The sequence below is a fragment of the Crinia signifera genome, chromosome 11 (assembly GCF_055691185.1).
Source record: "Crinia signifera chromosome 11, ASM5569118v1, whole genome shotgun sequence".
NCBI lineage: Eukaryota > Metazoa > Chordata > Amphibia > Anura > Myobatrachidae > Crinia > Crinia signifera.
In genome coordinates, this window is record NC_139227.1 from 104,632,490 (window position 1) to 104,657,126 (window position 24,637).

At 48.4% G+C, this 24,637-nt stretch overlaps 1 protein-coding gene across 10 annotated transcripts in view; it reads right to left on the minus strand.

The window, feature by feature from the left end:
* MICAL2 (microtubule associated monooxygenase, calponin and LIM domain containing 2) overlaps positions 1 to 24,637 on the minus strand; it is a 191,914-nt gene that overhangs the window by 123,610 nt on the left and 43,667 nt on the right. For all 10 annotated transcript variants that reach the window (XM_083164104.1, XM_083164103.1, XM_083164101.1 and 7 more), the window contains exon 3: positions 1,451 to 1,658. In XM_083164104.1, coding sequence (XP_083020230.1) covers positions 1,451 to 1,658 — 208 coding nt within the window. The remainder of the gene's footprint in view (positions 1 to 1,450; positions 1,659 to 24,637) is intronic.

The following is a 24,637-nucleotide window of genomic DNA, read 5'->3' on the forward strand; positions in this document are numbered from 1 at the left end:
AATGTGACTCTAACACTTAGACCCCATGCACCTAAGCTAGGCCAGGTACAGTACTGCCTGACACTCTAGTAACGGTAAACCACTTGTGATTGGCTGTTTGGGAATGTACCGTTTACACCGATAGGTGCTTTATGTGAATTGTATAATTTATTTAAAATTTACAAGCAAAATTCTATTTCTCAAACAAATAAAATGGATAATATAACATAGTAGATGATATGACGGGGAGATGCGGTGCAGGGGCATGCAATACTGGCGGGGTATCAGTCATTACTGTATAGTAGTTACTAGCTCTTCTCACTTATGTGGTTATATGTGTCAGGGCTAAAAGTGATATCATTATAATTATCTTAGTATTTGATAACAGGTCCATGGGGGCATGTCATTGCAGGAACAGGCAGCATGGGGCTTATCATTGCAGAGACAGGCAGTAGGGGGCTTATCATTGCAGGGCCAGGCAGCAGGGGGCTTATCATTGCAGGGCCAGGCAGTAGGGGGGCCTGTTACTGCAGGGGCAGACAGGCAGGCAGCAGGGGGGCATGTCATTGCAGGGGCAGGCAGCAGGGGAGCCTGTTACTGCAGGTGTAGGCAGGCAGCCTGTTACTGCAGGGGCAGGCAGGCAGCAGGGGTCCTGTTACTGCAGGGGCAGGCAGGCAGCAGGGGGGCTAGTTACTGCAGGGGCGGGCAGCAAGGGGGGCATGTCATTGCAGTGGCAGGCAGCAGGGGGGCCTGTTACTGCAAGGGCAGGCAGGCAGCAGGGGGGCATGTCAATTCAGGGGCAGGCAGCAGGGGAGCCTGTTACTGCAGGGGCAGGCAGGCAGCCTGTTACTGCAGGGGCAGGCAGGCAGCAGAGGAGCCTGTTACTGCAGGGGCAGGCAGCAGGGGGGCATGTCATTGCAGCGGCAGGTAGCAGGAGGGCCTGTTACTGCAGGGGCACGCAGGCAGCTGGGGGGCATGTCACTGCAGTGGCAGGCAGCAGGGGGTCCTGTTCCCGCAGGGGCAAGCAGACAGCAGGGGGGGCATGTCATTGCAGCGGCAGGCAGCAGGGGGGCCTGTTACTGCAGGGGCAGACAGGCAGCAGGGGAGCATGTCATTGCAGCGGCAGGCAGCAAGGGTGCCTGTTACTGCAGTGGCAGGCAGCAGGGGGGGCATGTCATTGCAGCGGCAGGCAGCAGGGGTGCCTGTTACTGCAGGGGCAGGCAGCAGGGGGGCCTGTTACTGCAGGGCAGGCTGATTCTTAGATTTCCCGACGAGCTGAAGACTGAATGTAAATGTGATGTGTGTAACCGTTATAGAAGGCACAAAATGAAGACATCCTCACTTTCCCCATCCTATGGCTCAGACATTATTGGGCATATACCAGCTGTACATTGCCCATCGCTGCCACGTGCTGCTAATATCCAGGCACCACCCTATGGGGCGGCTGCTGATCAGTATAACTGACACTTACTTATATGATCAATGGCTCCTGCGCAGAACTTGCCATAGAACTTCTTAGCCCCGAGACAGCGGAGGTCTTGGATGGTGTAAGGCCAGAGGTGGAGGACATTGTTCCGGGAAAACGTGTCTCTCTTCTCCACCACCACCACTTTGGCTCCTAAGCAGGCGAGTTCAATGGCTGTCCGGAGTCCGCAGGGGCCCCCTCCAATTATCAAACACTAGAAAAAAAGTAGAGAGGGTTAGGGCCGGGGGGGAACAAGGGTTCGGGTCATTGAAGTTCATAAACTGCAGTTTTCAATGAACTAGGTACATACATATCACACCCTGCAGCGAATATAGCCATAGGTGCCTACTCTCCCGCATCCTGCAGGAGGCTTCTGTTTCAGTTATAAATCTACTGCTGCCCTACATTATACTCCCAATCTCCTGGATTCTTCTGACCATGCATAGGGTGCCACTAAGGAGTTTATTTACAAGGACAGCGATCTGCTGTAATCACTCTGATTTGCTGTAGCTGGACAGGATTCCCTGCTGGCAACTTTCATAATCCCCCTTGTGGGAACCCCTGACAGGAGAAAGAGATAGCAGCACATGATCACATGGGGTCTTCTTATATGTGCTGTGTCCACTGACCAATAGCATGCTGCTGCTGCTGCTGCTAGCTGTAAGCGTAAGCATTTTTGAGTATCTGGTGTCCATACTGAGTTGGCTAATACTATAATGGTATGAATAATACCAGCATATCCAATAAATATAGATAGTGCCTACAAGATGCAGATAGTCCAGTGTTCATAATAAATAACATTTAATATACAAAAAAACATACTTATATGCCTATGGAAAAATTCACACAAGGTCAAATTGCATTTGGAAGTTATTGCATAGGCATCACATTAATCATGTATGTACTGTGCTGAGTGAGAAGAAAATAATCACAGTGAATATATATAGTTGCAAATAAGAAACCCCCAGCAATGTTAGTATCAATATAGAAATATCTTGCAACAAGCTTTTAAGCATAGACACGCCCATATGAGGGGCTAGACACACCCCCTTGACAGTGCGCTGTGCTTGCCACAGCACATCCTGCTGTAAACTCACTGATTCTAGTTTTCAAAAGTATAACTTTGGCCGTATCATACGTTAGGATGGGTGAGGAGGGAAGATTGGAATGTGAGTTTAAGCAATGTTCTATCTAACAATACTATGTGGGGTTTGCAATGTGGGATCACGGCTGTCGATTCCCCGCCGACAGCCGTGAGCCTGGCCCGTTTGCGGTCAGATCGACCGCATAAGGACAGACGGGATTCAATGTCCCGCCTGCTGCTGGGCGCAAAGGGGGCGTGGCCGTGAAAACGGCCGTGGATTGTCGATCTGCGGCCCAGATAACGACAATCCAAGGCCGTTATCGGCAGAACGGGCCCAAAAGCTTCTAAAGTCTGGCCCGTTCTGCCGTGATCCCACATCAATGCTGTCATTAATGACAGCATTGAATAGGGAGCCGCCGCTATTTCCCACGTCAGAAATAGCGGCGGCACATTGCATACTCCCCTATAACTCCCAGCGTCTCACTTCCAGTGCCGACCCCAGGAACAGAACTTTAACCATCGTCAGAAATGGGCATCAGACAGCTGCGCCCCTCTCCCAGCCTGTATGTAGCAGCAGCCAAACATTCCAGACCTGTTAAAACACAGCATTTTGTTTTGCTAATTAATCTCTGACTTTAGACATCATGTGCAGAATGCAGGGGATGAGGTAAGGGGGTCCGCCGTGGCATTTCTCAGAGATTGAATCATGACTGATATGAAGGGGCCCGAGAACAGATCTGAGGTCAGTGAGTGAGAATGCTGAAACACATTGAGGTGCGGCCCACAGATCCGGTGCCCTGGGTAACCACTATCTGCATATAGCCATTGCTCACACACAGGGAGCAGCAGGGCAAGTTTCCAGCATCAAAGTTACTGGGCTCATTAATAAGTAATTTACCTATAGAATCCACTGTGGCCTTGCACTGACATGCTCGTATGAGCCCCCTCAATGATAAATGTACTCCATCCATACAGACCTGGGGGTAGTTCTGTCCATAGCTGATCGCAGGAGGTAACAGACGATCTGGTGCTGATCAGAGAGTTACAGTTTTCCATGTTGTTAATGTAAGAAGCGCATACTAGCGTATACTGGCCAGAATAGGAAATTGTTCTGTCACCCACCTTTAAAACTGAACGTTATAATTATCTAGTAAGTATACAGCATTAGCATATTCCGCTGCGTTATATGACTGGGAACAAACCGTAATGTTCCCCCCCTGTTGGGGGAAGTGACCACCTTAGGAGGCATTGACCATCTGTGGGGGGAAATGACCGCCTTTGGGGAGAGAGGAGGAGTGACCATCTGAGGAGGGAAGTGACCGCCTGTTGGGAGAAATGACCATCTGAGGGGGAAAGTGACCGCCTGATAGGGAAGTGACCGCCTGAGAGGGAAGTGACCGCCTGAGAGGGAAGTGACCACCTGCAGGGGGAGATGACTGCTAGAGTAGGAAGAGAGTACCTGAGGGAAGTGACCACCTCAGAGGGAAGTGACCATCTGCAGGGGTAAGTGATAGGGTGACCAACTCATCCCTTTAATCCGGGACACATATTAATTACACAGGTTCTGTGGCTGGCTTTCACCTGGTTTTAAACTGCCACACCTCAAGACTCCATTTCACCTGGTTTTAAACTGCCCCAGAACCTGTGTAATTAATGTGTCCCGGATTAAAGGGATGAGTTGGTCACCCTAGTAAGTGACCACCTGAGAATGGAAGTGACTGTCTGAGAGGAAAGTGACCACCTGTGGGGGGGGAGTGACCGCCTCAGGGAAAAGTGACCACCTGTGGAGGGAAGTGATCGCTTGTAGGAGAAGTGACCACCTGAGGGAGGATGTGACAGCATGCGGCGGGAAATGACCACCTGAGGGGGAAATGACCACCTGAGGGGGGAAGTAACCACCTGACGGGGTAAATTACCGTATTTGGGTGGAAGCGACTGCCTGTGGTGGAAGTGACCGCTTTTGGGGGTAAGTGACCATCCGCCTAAAGCGGTAAGTGACCATGTGAGGGGGGGTGATAAACTGAGGGGGGAGTGATCAACTGAGGGGGCAGTGACCAACTGAGGGAGAAAATGCCTGACTGAGGGGGAAAGTGACTGGTGAGGAGAAAGCCACCCTTCTGGTTACGTACTGGGCTGTTCCAAGTCTCTGGGACATCCTCTGGTGCATACCACCACCAATTGTTCACACATATTCCAACATTTGACACATCCGTGTGATAGGAGACTTATTACAGTGTGGGGCAAGTACATTATGACTACTCTACATATATTTAAAGCTGTTGCTTCCTATTAAAGATTGGCACAGGAAAGTCCTAAATTCCTTCAGAGAATTAGGATGTTAAAAACACTTCTGCAGACATTCCGAGAAGAACCATAGTGAAGAATTGGCTATTGCAGAGCATTTTGCACCACATGGAAACTGTGACTGCGCTGTCAGACTTTGCTGGTCTCTGGCTGGACTCTGCAGTCAGAGCTGAACAGTAGAAGCCGATGACAACACGCGGAACAAGATGTTCAGAACATGTTTCACAGACAGTTCATGTAAGACGTCAGGACATGACGCTGGATAGTAGCTGTCTCCAGAAATGTTTTACCCGAGAAACACATTAAGTGCAGAACATCTAACTTCCAGTATGTGATCTCCACGTACTCTAGGTCCAGGGAGGATGCAGCACAAGTAAACCTGCCCAATGAATACCAAAGGCATAGTCCTAATCTTACAGATCATCATTATAATGTGTTCTGGTACTGGCTGCACTTATCACTGCAGAAGATCTAGAAATTAAATTCCTTATGGTTCAGCACCAGCCAATAGCCCTCAGCGTCCTGAACCAGCTTGTCCCCCAGGGTTCTGCACCAGCCTGTCCCTCATCGTCCTGCACCAGCCTGTCCCTCATCCTCCCTATAACCCAGTGTCCTGAACCAACTTGTCACCCAAGGTTCTTTACCAGCCTGTCCCTTATCGTCCTGCACCAGCCTGTCCCTTATCCTCCCTATAATCCAGTTCCCGAACCAACTTGTCACCCAAGGTTCTGTACCAGCCTGTACCCAACATTCCGCAACAGCCTGTCCCTCATCGTCCCGCACCAGCCTGTCCCTCATCGTCCTGCACCAGTATGTCCCCCAAGGTTCTGTTCCAGCCTGTACCCAATGTTCCGCAACAGCCTGTCCCTCATCGTCCTGCACCAGCATGTACCCCATTGTTTTGTACCAGCCTGTACCCAACGTTCCGCACCAGACTGTCCCCCATCGTCCCGCACCAGCCTGTCCCCATTTCGCCCCATACCAGCCTGTCCCCATGTCGATCCATTCCAGCCTGTCCCCATGTCGTCCCATACCAGCCTGTCATCATGTCATCCCACACCAGCCTGTCCCCATGTGGTCCCATACCAGCCTGTCCCCATGTGGTCCCATACCAGCCTGTCCCCATGTCGTCCCATACTAGCCTGTCCCCATGTCATCCCATACCAGCCTGTCCCCATGTCGTCCCATACCAGCCTGTCCCCATGTCGTCCCATACCAGCCTGTCCCCATGTCGTCCCATACCAGCCTGTCCCCATGTCGTCCCATACCAGCCTGTCCCCATGTCGTCCCATACTAGCCTGTCCCCATGTCATCCCATACCAGCCTGTCCCCATGTCGTCCCATACCAGCCTGTCCCCATGTCGTCCCATACCAGCCTGTCCCCATGTCGTCCCATACCAGCCTGTCCCCATGTCGTCCCATACTAGCCTGTCCCCATGTCGTCCCATACCAGCCTGTCCCCATGTCGTCCCATACCAGCCTGTCCCCATGTGGTCCCATACCAGCCTGTCCCCATGTGGTCCCATACCAGCCTGTCCCCATGTCGTCCCATACCAGCCTGTCCCCATGTGGTCCCATACCAGCCTGTCCCCATGTCGTCCCATACCAGGCTGTCCCCATGTCGTCCCATACTAGCCTGTCCCCATGTCGTCCCATACCAGCCTGTCCCCATGTCGTCCCATACCAGCCTGTCCCCATGTGGTCCCATACCAGCCTGTCCCCATGTCGTCCCATACCAGCCTGTCCCCATGTCGTCCCACACCAGCCTGTCAGTAAATCATTGATGGAATTTTATCGAAGCGTTGATGCATGCAGAGGCGACAGACGATATCGCTAGCAAGAGCCACGCCGCCGGATTCAGCATGGCCACCAATGGCATTCTGTTGCTGCTGACATCGGCAAGCATGGATGCACTTGCCAAAGCCGACTACCCTGCCAGATCCCGTCGCAGGAGATGTCACACTGGGTACAGTGTAATATTTCTAACACAGAGTGTACAGAGACAGGAGCTGATTGGTACTTTATCACTCTCCCCATTATGTGATCATTGTATAGAGACCTGTCGTTTAGGAATATGACATTTTGCACGGGAGCAGTCAGTCCTGTCTATTATAGGAAGGATTCGCTGCTGGAGGGCAGCCAGCCCGGAATCCTGGATAAGCACCAGCTGCCTAAAATCTAAATCACTAAAAGCAAACATGTTTAAGTGAGGATGTTCTGTGTGCTTCCCCAACGCCCGCTGTATTTATATGTGTAGAGATCAAGATGGCCGATCTTCTGTTACACACGGCTTAACATCTTAGGAGGTCTGGGAGCCTGACAAATGATCCATGCCTTTCAAAGCAAACTGGTGCATGCCTTCCAGAACTGAGATGAACACTGCCCAGGACCCACTGACGTATCTGGGACAAGTGGAGATTACACTTTGCAGGGAGGCAGATTTTCTCACCTTCACACAGAACTAACAGCGGGATTATGAAGAGAACCAATGTTCAGCCATTCACTCAGTGAGAGCTAGTGACATCACTGGGGGACAGCGGATGGACAGCCTTCTCAGGAACATGGCCGCCACCTCTGCCTGTCAGTGACAGGTAATCTAATGTTCACTCAGCTAGTGACATCACTGGGAGTGATGGTTTGAGATAATATGGTTTGAGGTAACATGTTTAAAAAAGGGGCAGACTAGATGGGCCAAGTGGTTCTTATCTGCCGTCAAATTCTATGTTTCTATGAGACAGCAGATGGACAGCGTGCCTCCTCGGGAACATGGTCGCCGCCTCTACCTGTCAGTGACAGGTAATCTTATGTTCTGCCATTTGCTCAGTGATAGCTAGTGACATCACTGGGAGACAGAGGATGGGCGGTATGCCTCCTCAGGAACATGGCCGCCACCATTGTCTGACAGTGACAGGTAATCTAACTTTCAGCCATTCACTCACTGGTAGCTAGTGACATCACTGAGGGCCAGCATTGGGTCTAGTGGAAACATGGCCGCCTCCACTGTCTGTCAGTGACAGGTAAGCTATTATTATATAAAATGGCACACATTAACCTCAGCCTCCAGGCAAATGGCGGCATTTGAGGGTCGCACAGAAGCTGGCACAGAATCAAAGTAATGTTTTGTGGTAGGATGCAACAACCAGGTTACATCCTGTGGTGCAAAGATGTACCAGAGAAACCAATGCCGCATGGTAACATGTGACACCGGTAACAGGTAACTACGGCGCCTGATGACAGGTACTAGAAGTTTTCCTGCACGTTGCTATATAATCTGTGAGACATCATGAAGCTGGCAGCTGATCCAAGGGGCGGCACAAAAAGGCAGGATATTGCATTATGTCTGAAGTGAATACTGTGGACAGACAGATCCTGTCTGGGCCCAGAAATCAGCCAACTTCCCCGCTTATCAGAAGGAAAATAAAATCCGTTTCCACATTACGAATTCCAAAGTGATGCCCTGTTCTGTGACCTGGGATTATAGGCACGCATGTTCTGTGCTTCCACGCTGAGACGGTATAGGGCTGCCAACACATACATCCTGCAATCTGTCCCAGCAACAGGCATGTTCTGCACCAGCGGAGTTATATATATAGACCGAAACCTGAGATCAATACATCTGTAGGAGCTCACTGGCTATTTGTGGCCGTAAGCCTGTCATTCTCCGTCCATAAACCCGCCACTCAGTATTTCCTTCATGTTTCCCTCAGCTCCAAAATATATCCCAGCCTGCTGAGCAGTTGCCTGCAGTTACAGGGAGATGGACAGACACAGCAAGGTAGTTAAAGGGAGGTGCATGGCCGCATGAAGGTAGTTACAGGGAGATAGACAGGTAGGTAGTTACTGGGAGGTGCACGGCCACAGGTAAGTAGTTACAGGGAGATGCACAGGTAGGTAGTCACAGGGATATGCACAAGTAGGTAGTTACAGGGAGATGCGCAGGTAGGTAGTTACAGAGAGGTACACGGGCCCAGGGAGGTAGTTACAGGTAGATGCACAGGTAGGTAGTTACAGGTAGATGCACAGGTAGGTAGTTACAGAGATATGTACAAGTAGGTATTTACAGGGAGATGCACAGGTAGGTAGTTACAGGGAGATGGACAGGTAGGTAGTTACAGGGATATGCACAAGTAGGTAGTTACAGGGAAATGCACAGGTAGGTAGTTACAGGGAGATAGACAGGTAGGTAGTTATAGAGAGATAGACAGGTAGGTAGTTACAGAGAGGTGCACGGGCCCATGGAGGTAGTTACAGGAAGACGCACAGGTACGGTAGTTACAGGTATATGCACAAGTAGGTAGTTACAGGGAGATGCACAGGTATGTAGTTACAGGGAGATAGACAGGTAGGTAGTTACAGGGAAATGTACAGGTATGTAGGTACAGGGAGATAGAAAGGTAGGTAGTTACAGGGAGGTGCACAGGTAGGTAGTTACAGGGAGATGCACAGGTAGGTAGTTACAGGGAGATGCACAAGTAGGTAGTTACAGGGAGAAAGACAGGTAGGTAGTTACAGGGAGATGCACAGGTATGTAGGTACAGGGAGATAGACAGGTAGGTAGTTACATGGAGGTACACAGGTAGGTAGTAACAGGGACGTGGACAACCGTAGGTAAGTAGTTACAGGGATATAGACATCCACAGGTAGGTAGTTATAGGGTAGCAGATAGGTAGGTAATAACAGGGAGGTGCAGGCCACAGGGAGGTAGTTACAGGGAGGTGCACAGGGAGGTAGTTACAGGGATATGCACGGCCATGGGAGCCGGTCTCAAGCACAGTAGGGCTAGTGGGATGCGGAGCACTAGTAAAGTGCAGCCGCCTCTGCACACGTTTATTCATTTACAAAAAAGTAACTTCCGGGTCAGTGAAGAAGTGCTGGTATGCCTTACCGCCGCATACTGGCCCACTTCGACCACTGACACAAACTACCAGCCACAACTTCTGTGTATGGTTCTGTGAAACTCGCCAGGCTGGACCGTTTCTATTTGTTTTATGTTTTTTTTGGACATTTTAGGCGGGAAATTGAAAATTTGCACCCTATCTGCGATTTGGAGGTTTTCTATGCAAATTTTTAATGTGCACATTTTTAGACAGGTGAAACCATTCGAATTTGACTGCAATTCTCACCCTATTACATGTGAGATTTTTCAAAAACGTGCATATTCGCCCTTTTTATTCCTTACCAAGAATTTGCACCCTATTACATTTCGCCCTTGGCCTTACTGTAGAACTATTTCCCATACTTAAGTCAGGGTTGCCGACTTGCTTATTCTCCTCTCCGGGAGAAGCCCGGAGAGGAGAGTTTCAGCAGCCGCTCAGGGGGGCGGGGCTTAAGTTTGACATAACTAAACCCCGCCCCCATGCTGGTAAACCAGCGAATTCAGGGATCTCCGTTAGGGGACGGGGCTAAAATGACGCGATTGTGTCATTTTAGCTCCGCCCTCTCCTCTGAGACCCGAGGATTGCGGCATTTTAATGCCGCGATCCGGGGGTCAAGGGGGCCCCCCCTGAATCCGGGAGGGTTGCCCACCCTTCCGGGGGGCCAGGAGGGGGACCCGATTTTCGGGAGACTCACGGAAATTCCGGGAGGGTCGGCAACCCTGACTTAAGTCAGTGGTATTCCCAGGCCCTACTTTGGCGCCATGCACCAGCATGTGCCGCTGGCAGACACATAGGCTCATTGGAGCTTCCGCAGTTTGTTCATCTTTAGAAAAGTATAATGACAAATAAATAAATGTATTGGGGGGGGGGGGGGGGTGAGGGCAGCCGATTCTGGCTTTACAAATCTAGCGCCTCCTGCCATAAGGTCATATGCAGCCGTTACACTCACGGAGACCAGTCCCTATAGGAGGGATTAGTGGCGGCGCTCACACCACGAGCGTGAGATGCAATGAGCGAGGTATGCGTGTCACACACACATGCACTACGGGCGCCACGCCTCAGCTCCAGAAAGCCTCTGGCGGAACATTGACATCTTTGCCGGTTGTTATATCTGGAATACTTGGCACGGAGTAAAATAAGTTCTTTGTTGAGCAGATTGCCAAAAATGCTGGTGATGTAACACAGTTCATCTTTAGTACACACTAACATTTAAACAATGGGACACATCAAAGGAGATTATAGATTGGCCCCTACAGTCAGCAGCAAACACTGCAGACATCTCGCGCTGGATTCAAGAATAATGTTCCCTCATTATACATTAAAATATGAATAAATACGTTTTAGATAGCGCTTATAAAACAAAACAAAACAGGTTTTAGTTCCTTTGCACCCTCTCTTTGGTCCATCCAGAAGCACAGTGCAACATAAGCAGAGCAGTTGTCATTACCACTCCCACACCCCACAGTGCGACTTGAGCAGAGCAGTTGTCAATGCCACTCCCACAAGGCCACACCCCAATCAGGTAAATGATGAGGAGCAACAAATGCTGAGGGAGAATAGAACCTATGGTGAGCGCGGTGAGCCACCGAGCCTGCAAGGGGCTTCGATGCGCTCCCCCCGTCTGTGTACCGGCATTTGGGATTCCAACGTCATTGTACTGACCGTCGGAATCCTGACTGCTGGGCTTCCATACCACACCCCCAGGTCCAAGGGGCCTGTGTGTACCGTGGTATCTGGTTAATAGGTCGACACGTTCTAGGTCAATAAACTGATGGGATTTTCGCGTTTTTTGTCCTAAGTGTCGAAACCGTCGACATGGACACCGTATCAGTGCTCCGCATCTGCTCGCCATGCTTCGGACACGTTATTTTATTCTACCACCACGCCCTAGTGAATGGGAGGGCATTAAATTCCGCCTGTCAGCACATGTCAACGCCCCGAAAAAGTTAAAAACCCATGTTGACCTGGGCTACAGTCGGGATTAGTAATGTGTGCCAAGCCCAACGGAAGGCGGAGTAACTGGGGGGGGGTCAATATCGAGTTATCGACAAATGTTAACATTGAAAAAAGTGACAATCCCAAGCCAAACTTTTCATGTGTCAACCTTTTTCATGTTGATCTATTGCTTGTGCCAACATTTTCTCTATGTCAATCTATTACATATAGACCATATTTATGGTCAACCTGTTAAATGTCCTGTTAAAGGTCCACATCCGCAGACCGCACACCTTGCACCCATTACAGATACGCCGGTGGACACCAGGAGAGAAAATGTGTTTTTTATTGTAGCGTCTCAGTCTCCATCCAGAACAGAACGACTAGTTAATCTCTCCGCCTCCCACTCGCTCTGCAGTGCGCTGCCCTAGTACAGGCCCGGGAGACACACAGACAACCCCCAATGCTTTATAGGACAGACAATCTCCATTTAAGCTAAATGCAGAGTTAGTGTGAAAAATAAAACGTACAGTAGTAACGGGGAGCGGGAATATTAAGGGGCCTATTTATGAACCAGTTTTTCAAACACATTTTTTAAACACACGGCAGACGGGAGCTGATTGGCTGGAGCACCATTTATCATATGCAGCACATTTTAAATAGCTAACACTGATTGATCAATGGGTCCATACTGTGACCAATAGCAATCACTTCAGTATTCACTGTCGACCTACCAACCGGAACCAGTGGGTAGATGGGCATTATAGAGGTTCAGCGGTCGCTAGTTATTAAAGATCGAAAAGCGCCATTTGTGGTGACAACTTTGCTGGACCTGAAAACTATTTACCAATTACCGTGGCATTACATGTAAACAGTCCCTTATATGTCAGAGTGATTGGAGCACATGGTGCCGGCGACATATTCCAGACAGCGCAGTAACGGGATCACTCAGCGGACGTTCCTCCCAGCGATACAGGGACTCAGCATTTTCTGTTTTGAGAGTAAGTGTTCGGAGTTTCTTAGGTTACTCTTGTGTCATCGTCCTCCCACCCGAGGCTCTACCAACTACTGTGTAATCCTGCTTCCCCCAGGCTGAGATATCTTCATCTAGTTCTGTCTTGTGAGGACCGGGGAGCGAGCAGGAATGTCCAGCACAACTCAGATAAATATATTTCCATGGGTGATAAATGGAGAGGGATAAACAGGCAGCCAAACAGCTCCTAACTGCCATGTCACGGACTGGGTTTGAAAACTAAGAGGTAGGAGCTGATTGGTTGGAGGTTTATCACTCTCCATTTTATCACTTTTCAATGCTTAGTACATACCTCCCTACTTTGACGGACCAGGAGGCGGGCGTGGCCTATACTCGCAGCTCTCCCGCGAGGGGGCATGACCCAGAGGTTCTGTGAGCCTCTGCCCATGCCCCCAGCCACCTGGCTGCGGGAATAGACGCTGTGCGTATGCGCACAGCCTTTATTCCCCGCTGCTTAGCAGCAGACAGGGGGGATTCCCAACAGCCCCCCCTCACCGCGGGACACTGCCGGCCGCGGGTGGGACAGCGGGACAGGACCTGATAATCGGGACTGTCCCGCAAAATCGGGACTGTTGGGAGGTATGTTAGTACATCTCGCCCCATGTCTTTATAAACATTGCTGAAGATAATAATGCTGGTAAATGTCACATTGGGCCTTATTCTAGTTCACTCTTAGAGGCATATTTTCCCTGCACAGAAACAAAATAACTCACCCAAATCTAATTTTATCTTCACCTGTTACATCTGCCCCACCTGCAGTGCACATGGTTTTGTCCATTTGAGAAGGAATTTGATTTGAATGCTGTGTACACACGGGGGCGATGGGGGCTGAAATCGCTGGGAATATGGTCGCAGGCGACTATATTGCCAGTGATGGGAGTGTGCCCTGGCGATAAATCGCCGGGTGCGCGCTCCCGTTTTATGCCCCATTCTAATCGCTGGTTGCAGGAGCTTGCTCCTGCGACCAGCTGATTACCTCTGTGGCACCGCCGGCTGAGGTTCCTTTTCATCAGCGACCATCTCTGGTCGCTGATGAAAAGGGGACACTGAGCAATATATCTCCCCTTGTGTGTATGGGGTTAAGAGTGAACTAGAATAAAGCCTATACTGTATATAATGTTGGCTCTCCATACCCAGTAATAACCAGGTACAGGAAGCTCCAGGGCCTTGTCCAGAAATAGGCCCCGCGTGTTTGCCTGGTCAGTGTGATGTGTGAGATATACATGGATGGGACAGAATTAGGTCATTTCAGGGAACATTTGTAAAAATGTTATAGAGGGAACAGACCCAATGTAGGCAGCATACAAGAACCCAGGGGCTGGTGTAAAGATGGGGGTCCCATATACATGTATACACATTTTTCCCTTGTGCCTACTTAAAATTAGAGAAGCGCAATAGGTGTATTTGTAGAAATCAGGGTGCGTATACGCGGTACTCGAGGCCTGACGCAATGTACGCACTGATGACAGCCAGCATCCGCTTCTGATTGGATATTTGGTACTTGATACCTCCCACTGATACTATAGCTATTTGTAGTGCGGCTGCTGCAGACTACTCACATTATTATTTGATATTTGCAATAGTCTGCGGCAGGGACGGTTCCAGAGGAGAAAGACAATGGGTGTCTGTACTTGGTATTTAATTTTGTATTTGCATCTGTATTTAATAGAAGTTACCATGGCCAGTGTGACTTATTAATTTATAATAACACTACCCAGACACAGACCCTTGTTTATGACAGATAATTAAATTATATGTATATGAATAGTGTGCTAGCACTGCTGTACTCTCCTGGCATAACTGGGCACATATACTGCTGTACTCTCCTGGCATACCTGGCATAACTGGGCACATATACTGCTGTACTTTCCTGGCATAACTGGGCACATATACTGCTGTACTCTACTAGCATAAACCTGGCACAGATACTGCTGTATTCTCCTGGCATAAACTGGGCGCAGATACTGCTGTAGTCTCCTGGCAGGAAACTGGTGCATATACTGCTGTCACCTCCTGGCATAAAATTTGTGCATATACTGCTGTACTCTCTTCCTGGCATAAACTGGGCACAGATACTGCTGTACTCTCCTGGCATAAAGTTTGCGCATATGCTGCTGTCATCTCCTGGAATAAATTTGCCGCATAACTGCTGTACTCTCCTCCTGGCATAAATTTGGCGCATATACTGCTGTACTCTCCTCCTGGCATAAATGGGCACATATACTGCTGTACTCTCCTCCTGGCATAAACTGGGCACATATACTGCTGTACTCTCCTCCTGGCATAAATTTGGCGCATATACTGCTGTACTCTCCTCCTGGCATAAATGGGCACATATACTGCTGTACTCTCCTCCTGGCATAAACTGGGCACATATACTGCTGTACTCTCCTCCTGGCATAAACTGGGCACATATACTGCTGTACTCTCCTCCTGGCATAAATTTGGCGCATATACTGCTGTACTCTCCTCCTGGCATAAATTGGGCACATATACTGCTGTACGCCCCTCCTGGCATAATTTGGGCACATATACTGCTGTACGCCCCTCCTGGCATAAACTGGGCACATATACTGCTGTACTCTCCTCCTGGCATAAACTGGTCACATACTCTGCTGTACTCTCCTCCTGGCATAAACTGGGCACATATACTGCTGTACTCTCCTCCTGGCATAAACTGGGCACATATACTGCTGTACTCTCCTCCTGGCATAAACTGGGCACATATACTGCTGTACTCTCCTCCTGGCATAAACTGGGCACATATACTGCTGTACTCTCCTCCTGGCATAAATTTGGCGCATATACTGCTGTACTCTCCTCCTGGCATAAATTGGGCACATATACTGCTGTACGCCCCTCCTGGCATAATTTGGGCACATATACTGCTGTACGCCCCTCCTGGCATAAACTGGGCACATATACTGCTGTACTCTCCTCCAGGCATAAACTGGTCACATACTCTGCTGTACTCTCCTCCTGGCATAAACTGGGCACATATACTGCTGTACTCTCCTCCTGGCATAAACTGGGCACAGATATTGCTGTAGTCTCCTGGCATACAGTTTGCGCATATACTATCCTGTAGAGCATGGTCGCATGGAGAATTATTACTAGAACTGCGTTTTTGGAGCAGACCTCACATGAGCCCCACATGCGTTTGGGAGGAGTATGGAAGGATGAGGAGTTAGATACATTTCCCTATAGAGGTTATCTAACTAACCAATATAAATATTATCCCCTAGTTTGCTGGGGAAATTCTGCTAACTTTTCCTGCCTGTGGGAAATTGCCTGTTTCAGACTGAGGTTCTGTCTGCCATGGTCTATCCCGGCTCATGTTTCCTATGGCACTGGGAATAATTCCACAACAAATGACCAGCAGCTGCCTCAATCCCCAGCAAGGCAGCCGAGAGTCCGCCCTGCTCCGTTTGTGCCTGGCGGGTTCCCTGTGTGGTCCGCACAGAGGACACTCATCAATCTTCATTACAACAGAACAAATGATTCTGCTTCTAATAACTAATCATAGAAGAAAGATCGCTGGGTAATAAATCCTAATTATATGTCAGCGGAAGTGCTACAGCTCTGGGCAGATTGTTCTGCATCACAGCGTGATCAGCTTTCCAGTTTGCACCCAGACAGTGCCCATGTTTTGTTGATGCATCATTACTGTGGGTGGCTAATAACAATACCACCTGACTGCTACCAGTGTGTGACAATGTTTCCAGATTATTGAAACGTGATTAAGGGGTAAATAAGGAACCTTTGGTGCCACAACTAGGGCGGTGTGATTGGTGCCTTCGCTAAGAGCGCAGGATGCCATGTGGGTGGAACCGGTCACTGCCTGAACCTCTTTTTGGTATGGCAAGTGGGCAGTTGGGCCAAAAACAGGTCATAGACCGGCAGCCAATCAGAAGCAGGCGTGTAGAGCCTATCACAGTCATAGCTCCGCCCGCTCAATGCAACTGAAAAACAGAAACAATAGAAGAACATGTTGGGTCAAGAGCTTCAACAGCCGCGGAAGAGGGCAGAAGATGGTGCCGCTGACCAGTACGGACCAACAGCAAAAGAATAAAGATGAAGACTGGAGAGTGCTTAAGGTGGTCGGAAGCAAAAAGCTCTACGAAGCTCACCGCTACAGCCTCTTCTGACTTAATGGTACCGTAGGTGGTCTTGGTCACCAGTAATTTGCTTTACCTCCCTCCCAAGACCACCAAGTGTTGAGTGTTAGGCCTGTGGGGGCAATCAGGCCTCAGTCCTTTAGGGCAAATTAGGTGGTATTGGGACCATTACTTTAGGTACTTGTGAGTTATCCGGGCTGCCGATTTTTTCATCGCGCCCGAAATCGTGGGCATCGCGTCGGTCGTGGCCGTTATAAGGAGCCGCGACGCGATGCCCGCGATTTCCCATAGACAGTAATGTTAAAAGACACAATGGACCCGATTTCCGACCCGATTTCCCATAGACAGTAATGTTAAAAGACGCGATGGACCCGATTTCCCATAGACAACAATGTTAAAATAAAATGACAATGTGAAATTGGCCAATATGTTTTAAAAAAAAATGTTTCATGGCCCCCCACCACCGTTAACGCCACCCCACTATTGACGCCAACCCGAAGCGTGGCGAGCGCAGCGAGCCCGCGAGGGGCGGCGGTACGCGTCCTCCGACCTTTTCATACCCCTACTATCCACTAGGGCGTGGAGTGAGAATAGAATAGTGTGGCGAGCGCAGCGAGCCACCGAGCCCGAAGCGTTGCGAGCGCAGCGAGCCCCGCGAGGGGACGCGGACACCTGTGAAGCCCGCAAGGGCACGCGGATACCTGTGAAGGTATCCGCGTCCCCTCGGGGGCTCGCTGCGCTCGCCTCGCTGCGCTCGCCACACTATTCTATTCTCACTCCACGCCCTAGTGGATAGTAGGGGTATGAAAAGGTCGGAGGACGCGTACCGCCGCCCCTCGCGGGCTCGCTGCGCTCGCCACGCTTCGGGTTGGCGTCAATAGCGGGGTGGCGTTAACGGTGGTGGGGGGCCATGAAACATTTTTTTTTAAAACATATCCAATGTGAAATGGCCATATTGGCCAATTTCACATTGTCATTTTATTTTAACATTGCTGTCTATGGGAAATAGGGTCCATCGCGTCTTTTAACATTACTGTCTATGGGAAATCGGGTCCATCGCGTCTTTTAACATTACTGTCTATGGGAAATCGCGGGCATCGCGTCGCGGTCCCTTATAACGGCCACGACCGACGCGATGCCCCCGATTTGGGGCTAAATCGCGGGCATCGCGTCGGTCGGGTGTCCTTAAGTTAACTAAACTTAAGGACAAAATCGGCAGCCCGGATAACTCACAAGTACCTTACTTTATGTGCCCTAAAGTTAGTAACTGGGCATTAGGACAGTCCACTCTTTAGCAGCATATAGTTAAGTTGGGCCCCTAATGTTGGCATAATGTGTATAAAGCAGCTCTACTGTGTGGTGTAATGTGTATATGTCGTGCTACTGTGTGGCATAATGTGTATAGGGGTACTACTGTGTGGAATAATGTAAATAAGGGGCTCTATTGTGTAGTGTAATGTTTATAAGGGTTACTACTGTGTGGAATCATGTGAAAAAGGGTCTCTGTTGTAGCGTAACATGTATAAAAGGCGCTAATGTGGGGTAATATAGTAACAATGAAAATAAAAAGTACAGTAATGTTAGAAATAATCTAGATAATGAAAGCAAGTGCTGATTAAAATGATGTCATCACATTTGGGCGAGTGAACCGGGACAGAATCAGTAATGAATACAGAGACAGGATAGAATCAGTGAGAAGGCCAGATGCACCAAGCTTCAAAAAGTGATAAAGTGGAGAGTGATAAACAACCATCCAATCAGCTCCTAACTGCCATGTTTTCAATCCCAGCCTGCAACATGGCAGTTGGGGATCAGCAATAGCTCCGACTAGCCCAGATATGCTGCTCAGTTTCCTCCAATCCATAACCAAATGCTGCTGTAATTATCTTCCCCAGAGAACCTGATTTTCTGTCTAATAATGCTACGTATCAGCTCCAATTTGTGCCCACTGACATATGACATAAGTAACAGAAGCCCCTTTGTTTGGACTTTATTTAATCAGAGTCCAACGTGAATAAAATACATAATATTTTTTCTAACGTTCTTTTTGAACAGACTCGGAACATGACAATATTTGCATTGTTCTACTTCAGCAGTGTTAATGCAGATTCAGGCAGGGCGTGGGGTGGCCTGCGCCCTCTGCCCAGCTCTGCCCGCCCTGATGGAAGACCCACTGGTGAGATTTTACAGAAATGTTATTTCTCCCAGGAAAGATGAATTCCAGGCATTTTATGCATTGGCCAAAACACAAACACTTCAGTGTGGTCATTAGATAGGGATTCTCGCCCACACGCCCCCTGTCCTAACATTTCCATACAGGTTAAGGGGCCTATTTATCATTAACCCCTTCCCGACATTTGACGTATATATACGTCATGGCCGGGATGTACTTACCGACACATGATGTATATATACGTCATGACTTTAAACTGTCCCCGCGTCTATAGACGCGGTGACAGTTTAAACATGTCTGCTGTCCCTGACAGCAGACATGTCCCTGCATGCCCAGGGGGGGTGGCGATGCCTCCCCCCCGTCGGCGATCGCTGTGATTGGCTGTTCAATGTGAACAGCCAGTCGCAGCGTTTTCCTGTGTTACCGGCGAATCAGACGCTCGGTAACACAGGTGTCAATCACCGCCGGGTGTGAGGGGGCATGAGGGGGTCACCAGTGATGACCACACCTCACCCCACCTGCCCCCAAGGCTGTGATTGGTCCGTCGGACCGACGGACCAATCACAGCCAAGGCGCGTCATTTAAACTAACGGTGATTGCGCTGCAGACGCCATTCCGGTCTGGAATTGCATGCAGAGCGGTCACCGGCCACTCTGTCGTGATATACATACCTGAACCTTGCCTGATACTTACCTGATCACCGCTGATCACCGCTGGTAGCGTGCTGCCAGCAGTTGGATGCTTCCTGGATCTTGTGACTTCCTGTGTCCTGCTGCTGCAGTGTCATAGAGTCACAGATCGTGAGAGATAGTGACAGAGAGTGATAGAGAGTGATAGAGAGTGCTATATTTTGTGTCTGCTGCACCCCTTTTGTGCTGATCAGTATATCTGTGCTGATCAGCAACTTTTTGGGTTTTTTTTTTTTATATATATATATATACCTGTCAGTTGCACCAAAGGTTGTGCTGCCTGTGCAACTGACTGCTGCCCCCCCTTTTGTGCTGATCAGTTTAAATTAATTAACTGATCAGCAACTTTTTGGGGGTCCAGGTTTTTTTTTTTTATATATACCCTGTCAGGTTGCACCCACAGTTGTCTGCCTGCTGCCCCTCACTGCTAATCAGTGTCGCATCACTGCATCACTGATCTGCAGTTTTTTTTGTGGGGGGGGATTGCAGTGGGGTTTTGTTTTTACACCCACGTTGCTTTTGTGGGTGCTTTTGTGGGTGTCCTGTGGCCGCTGATCAGTGACGTACATCACTGAACAGCATTTTTGGCACAGGGTTGATATCATTTTTTTTCTGCAGTTTTTTTAAATTGTTTTTTTTTTTTGGAGAGTGCTGTGGTTTATTACACCCACGTTGCTTTTGTGGGTGTCCTGTGGCCACTGATAAGTGACGTACATCACTGAACAGCATTTTTGGCACAGGGTTGATATCATTTTTTTTCTGCAGTTTTTTTAAATTGTTTTTTTTTTTTGGAGAGTGCTGTGGTATTTTTTTTTTTTAAATTGTTTTTACACCTGTTGCCTTTGAGCGCTGTTCAGTGACGGACGTTACTGACCAACATCTGTGCTCAATTTTTGGCGCAGGACCTTTTTTTTTTTTTTTAACCCCTTCAATTTTTTTAATTTTTTTATTGGGATCAAATTCCTGTATAAAGTATTTTTTTTTCTGCACTACATACACACTACACACTGCATACCCCCCGTGTTGAAATAAAGTTTGTACCCCCCCTACACTATACACGTGTTGAAACATTACACTTACAGAAACACAAAAATAAAAATGGCATCCCAAATGTCATCCCAAATGTCATCCCAGTCATCCAGAAGAATGTATTCAGCGGAGGAGGCATATGCCATGCTTGCCTCTGACTCTGACACAGCCAGTGATGCAAGCGGGGAATTTGAAGGATTCGTCTTAAGCTCCTCTTCCTCCTCTAGTGATGAGGGACCCCCTCAAAGACGCCCCCGTAGAGCAGCTGAGACCCCCCCCCCAAATGATTGATCCCGTATGGACCCCACCACCAGACAATTTTGAGCCCCAGGTTCCTGAGTTTTTGGCCATCCCAGGAATCCAATTTAATTCAACAGGTCTCAGAGAAATTGACTTTTTCAAATTATTTTTCTCTGATGATTTTATAAATTTAATGGTGGACCAAAGTAATTTATATGCCCAGCAGTTTATTGCTCAAAACCCCACGTCATCATTTGCTAGGTGGACCCCTGTAGATGCAGTAGAGATGATGACGTTTTGGGGTCTGGTGTTACATATGGGCATAGTAAAAAAGCCAGAAATTAGGCAATATTGGAGTACAGATGTTCTGTACAGCACCCCACTTTACCGTATGGCCATGACTCGGACTCGTTTTGAGATAATCCTTAAATTTTTACATTACACCGATAATGCACAGTGCCCACCCAGAGATGATCCCACCTTTGACCGGCTATTCAAAGTCAGGCCGGTCATTGATCATTTCAGTGCCAAATTTGCAGAGATGTACATCCCTGAAAAATTTATTTGTATCGACGAGTCCCTTATACATTTTAAAGGAAGGGTTAAATTCCGCCAGTACCTTCCCAGTAAGAGGGCAAGGTATGGCATAAAAATGTATAAACTGTGTGAAAGCACCTCAGGGTACACCCACAGGTTTAGGGTATATGAAGGGAAGGATTCAAGAATTGAACCGCCAGAATGCCCCCCCCTCCCTCGTAGGTGCTAGTGGAAAAATTGTCTGGGATTTAGTGCACCCCTTCCTGGATAAAGGTTATCACCTCTATGTGGATAACTTTTACACTAGCATCCCCCTGTTTAAGGCCCTTGGTTCAAGAGGTACAGCAGCTTGCGGTACTGTGCGCAAGAACCAAAGAGGCCTCCCAAAAACGCACATTGCCCAAGTACTGAGAAGGGGTGAAAGCAGGGCACAATCCACCGAAAATATGTTGTTGGTCAAATATAAGGACAAGAGGGATGTCCTTATACTGACAACAATTCATGGAGACAGTACCACCTCCATCCCTGTACGAGGTACCAGTACCCACACCTCAAAACCTAATTGTATCCTAGATTACAATAAGTACATGGGCGGAGTGGATCTTTCAGATCAGGTACTGAAGCCGTACAGTCCCCTGCGGAAAACAAAAATCTGGTACAAGAAGCTGGCCGTGTATATCATCCAGATGGCACTGTATAACGCTTACGTGCTATTCCGTTCTACCAGCCAGAGGGGGACATTTATGCACTTTCAAGAGGAAGTCATAAAGGGCCTAATATTTGGGAACCAGCAGGCAGAGGGCCCCAGTACTTCTAGTACTGGCCCCCGTATTGTACCAGGGCAGCATTTTCCTAACGAAATCCCCTCCACTGCAAGAAAGGGCAGGACACAAAAAAGGTGCAAAGTTTGCTATAAAAAGGGAATAAGAAAGGATACTATTTTCCACTGTGAAACTTGCCCCGACAAACCCGGCCTATGTATAAAGGAGTGTTTTAAAATATACCACACATCTATGGATTATTAGGTTCATTATTTCACCGTGCTTCGGGGGTCTTGCTAATGCCACATAGCACCCACCATTCATTCCACCAGAATCTGAGCTGCAAAATCCAAAAATCACTCCTTCCCTTCTGAGTCCTGCCATGCACCCAACTGGTATTTTTTGGTCACATATGAGGCATGGCCATACTCGGGAGAAATTGGGGCACAGATTTTGGGGTGCTTTGTCTCCTTCATTCCTTGTGAAAATGAAAAATTTGGAGCCAGAACTGCATTTTTGTGTAAAAAATGTAATTTTTCATTTGCACAGCCCAGTTGTATCAAAATTGGTGAAACCCCTGGGGGTTTGAAATGTACACTATACCCCTAGCTGAATTCCCTGAGGGGTGTAGTTTGCAAAATGGGGTCACTTGTGGGGGGGTTCCACTGTATTGGTGCTTCGGGGGTCTTGCTAATGCGACATAGCACCCACCAACATTCCACCAGAATCTGAGCTGCAAAATCCAAAAATCACTCCTTCCCTTCTGAGTCCTGCCATGCACCCAAATGGTATTTTTTGGTCACATGTGAGGCATTGCCGTACTCTGGAGAAATTGGGGCACAGATTTTAGGGTGCTTTGTCTCCTTCATTCCTTGTGAAAATGAAAAATTTGGAGCCAGAACTGCATTTTTGTGTAAAAAATGTAATTTTTCATTTGCACAGCCCAGTTGTATCAAAATTGGTGAAACCCCTGGGGGTTTGAAATGTACACTATACCCCTAGATGAATTCCCTGAGGGGTGTAGTTTGCAAAATGGGGTCACTTGTGGGGGGGTTCCACTGTATTGGTGCTTCGGGGGTCTTGCTAATGCGACATAGCACCCACCAACATTCCACCAGAATCTGAGCTGCAAAATCCAAAAATCACTCCTTCCCTTCTGAGTCCTGCCATGCACCCAAATGGTATTTTTTGGTCACATGTGAGGCATTGCCGTACTCGGGAGAAATTGGGGCACAGATTTTGGGGTGCTTTGTCTCCTTCATTCCTTGTGAAATTGAAAATTTTTGAGCCAGAACTGCATTTTTGTGTAAAAAATGTAATTTTTCATTTGCACAGCCCAGTTGTATCAAAATTGGTGAAACCCCTGGGGGTTTGAAATGTACACTATACCCCTAGATGAATTCCCTGAGGGGTGTAGTTTGCAAAATGGGGTCACTTGTGGGGGGGTTCCACTGTATTGGTGCTTCGGGGGTCTTGCTAATGCGACATAGCACCCACCAACATTCCACCAGAATCTGAGCTGCAAAATCCAAAAATCACTCCTTCCCTTCTGAGTCCTGCCATGCACCCAAATGGTATTTTTTGGTCACATGTGAGGCATTGCCGTACTCGGGAGAAATTGGGGCACCGATTTTGGGGTGATTTGTCTCCTTCATTCCTTGTGAAAATGAAAAATTTGGAGCCAGAACTGCATTTTTGTGTAAAAAATGTAATTTTTCATTTGCACAGCCCAGTTGTATCAAAATTGGTGAAACCCCTGGGGGTTTGAAATGTACACTATACCCCTAGATGAATTCCCTGAGGGGTGTAGTTTGCAAAATGGGGTCACTTGTGGGGGGTTCCACTGTATTGGTGCTTCGGGGGTCTTGCTAATGCGACATAGCACCCACCAACATTCCACCAGAATCTGAGCTGCAAAATCCAAAAATCACTCCTTCCCTTCTGAGTCCTGCCATGCACCCAAATGGTATTTTTTGGTCACATGTGAGGCATTGCCGTACTCGGGAGAAATTGGGGCACAGATTTTGGGGTGCTTTGTCTGCTTCATTCCTTGTGAAAATGAACATTTTTGAGCCAGAACTGCATTTTTGTAATGTAATTTTTCATTTGCACAGCCCAGTTGTATCAAAATTGGTGAAACCCCTGGGGGTTTGAAATGTACACTATACCCCTAGATGAATTCCCTGAGGGGTGTAGTTTGCAAAATGGGGTCACTTGTGGGGGGGTTCCTAACTTTTAGCATCTTATGGTGCCTAGAAACCTACATGGTGCCTAAAAAATAATCTTATAAAAAGGAGGCTCCAAAATCAAGTAGGTGCTCCTTCTATTATGAAGCCTGTGGTTTGGTCAACGTGCACACTAGGGCCACATATAGGATATTTATGAAAACAAAAGAATTGGGGGAATCAATTTT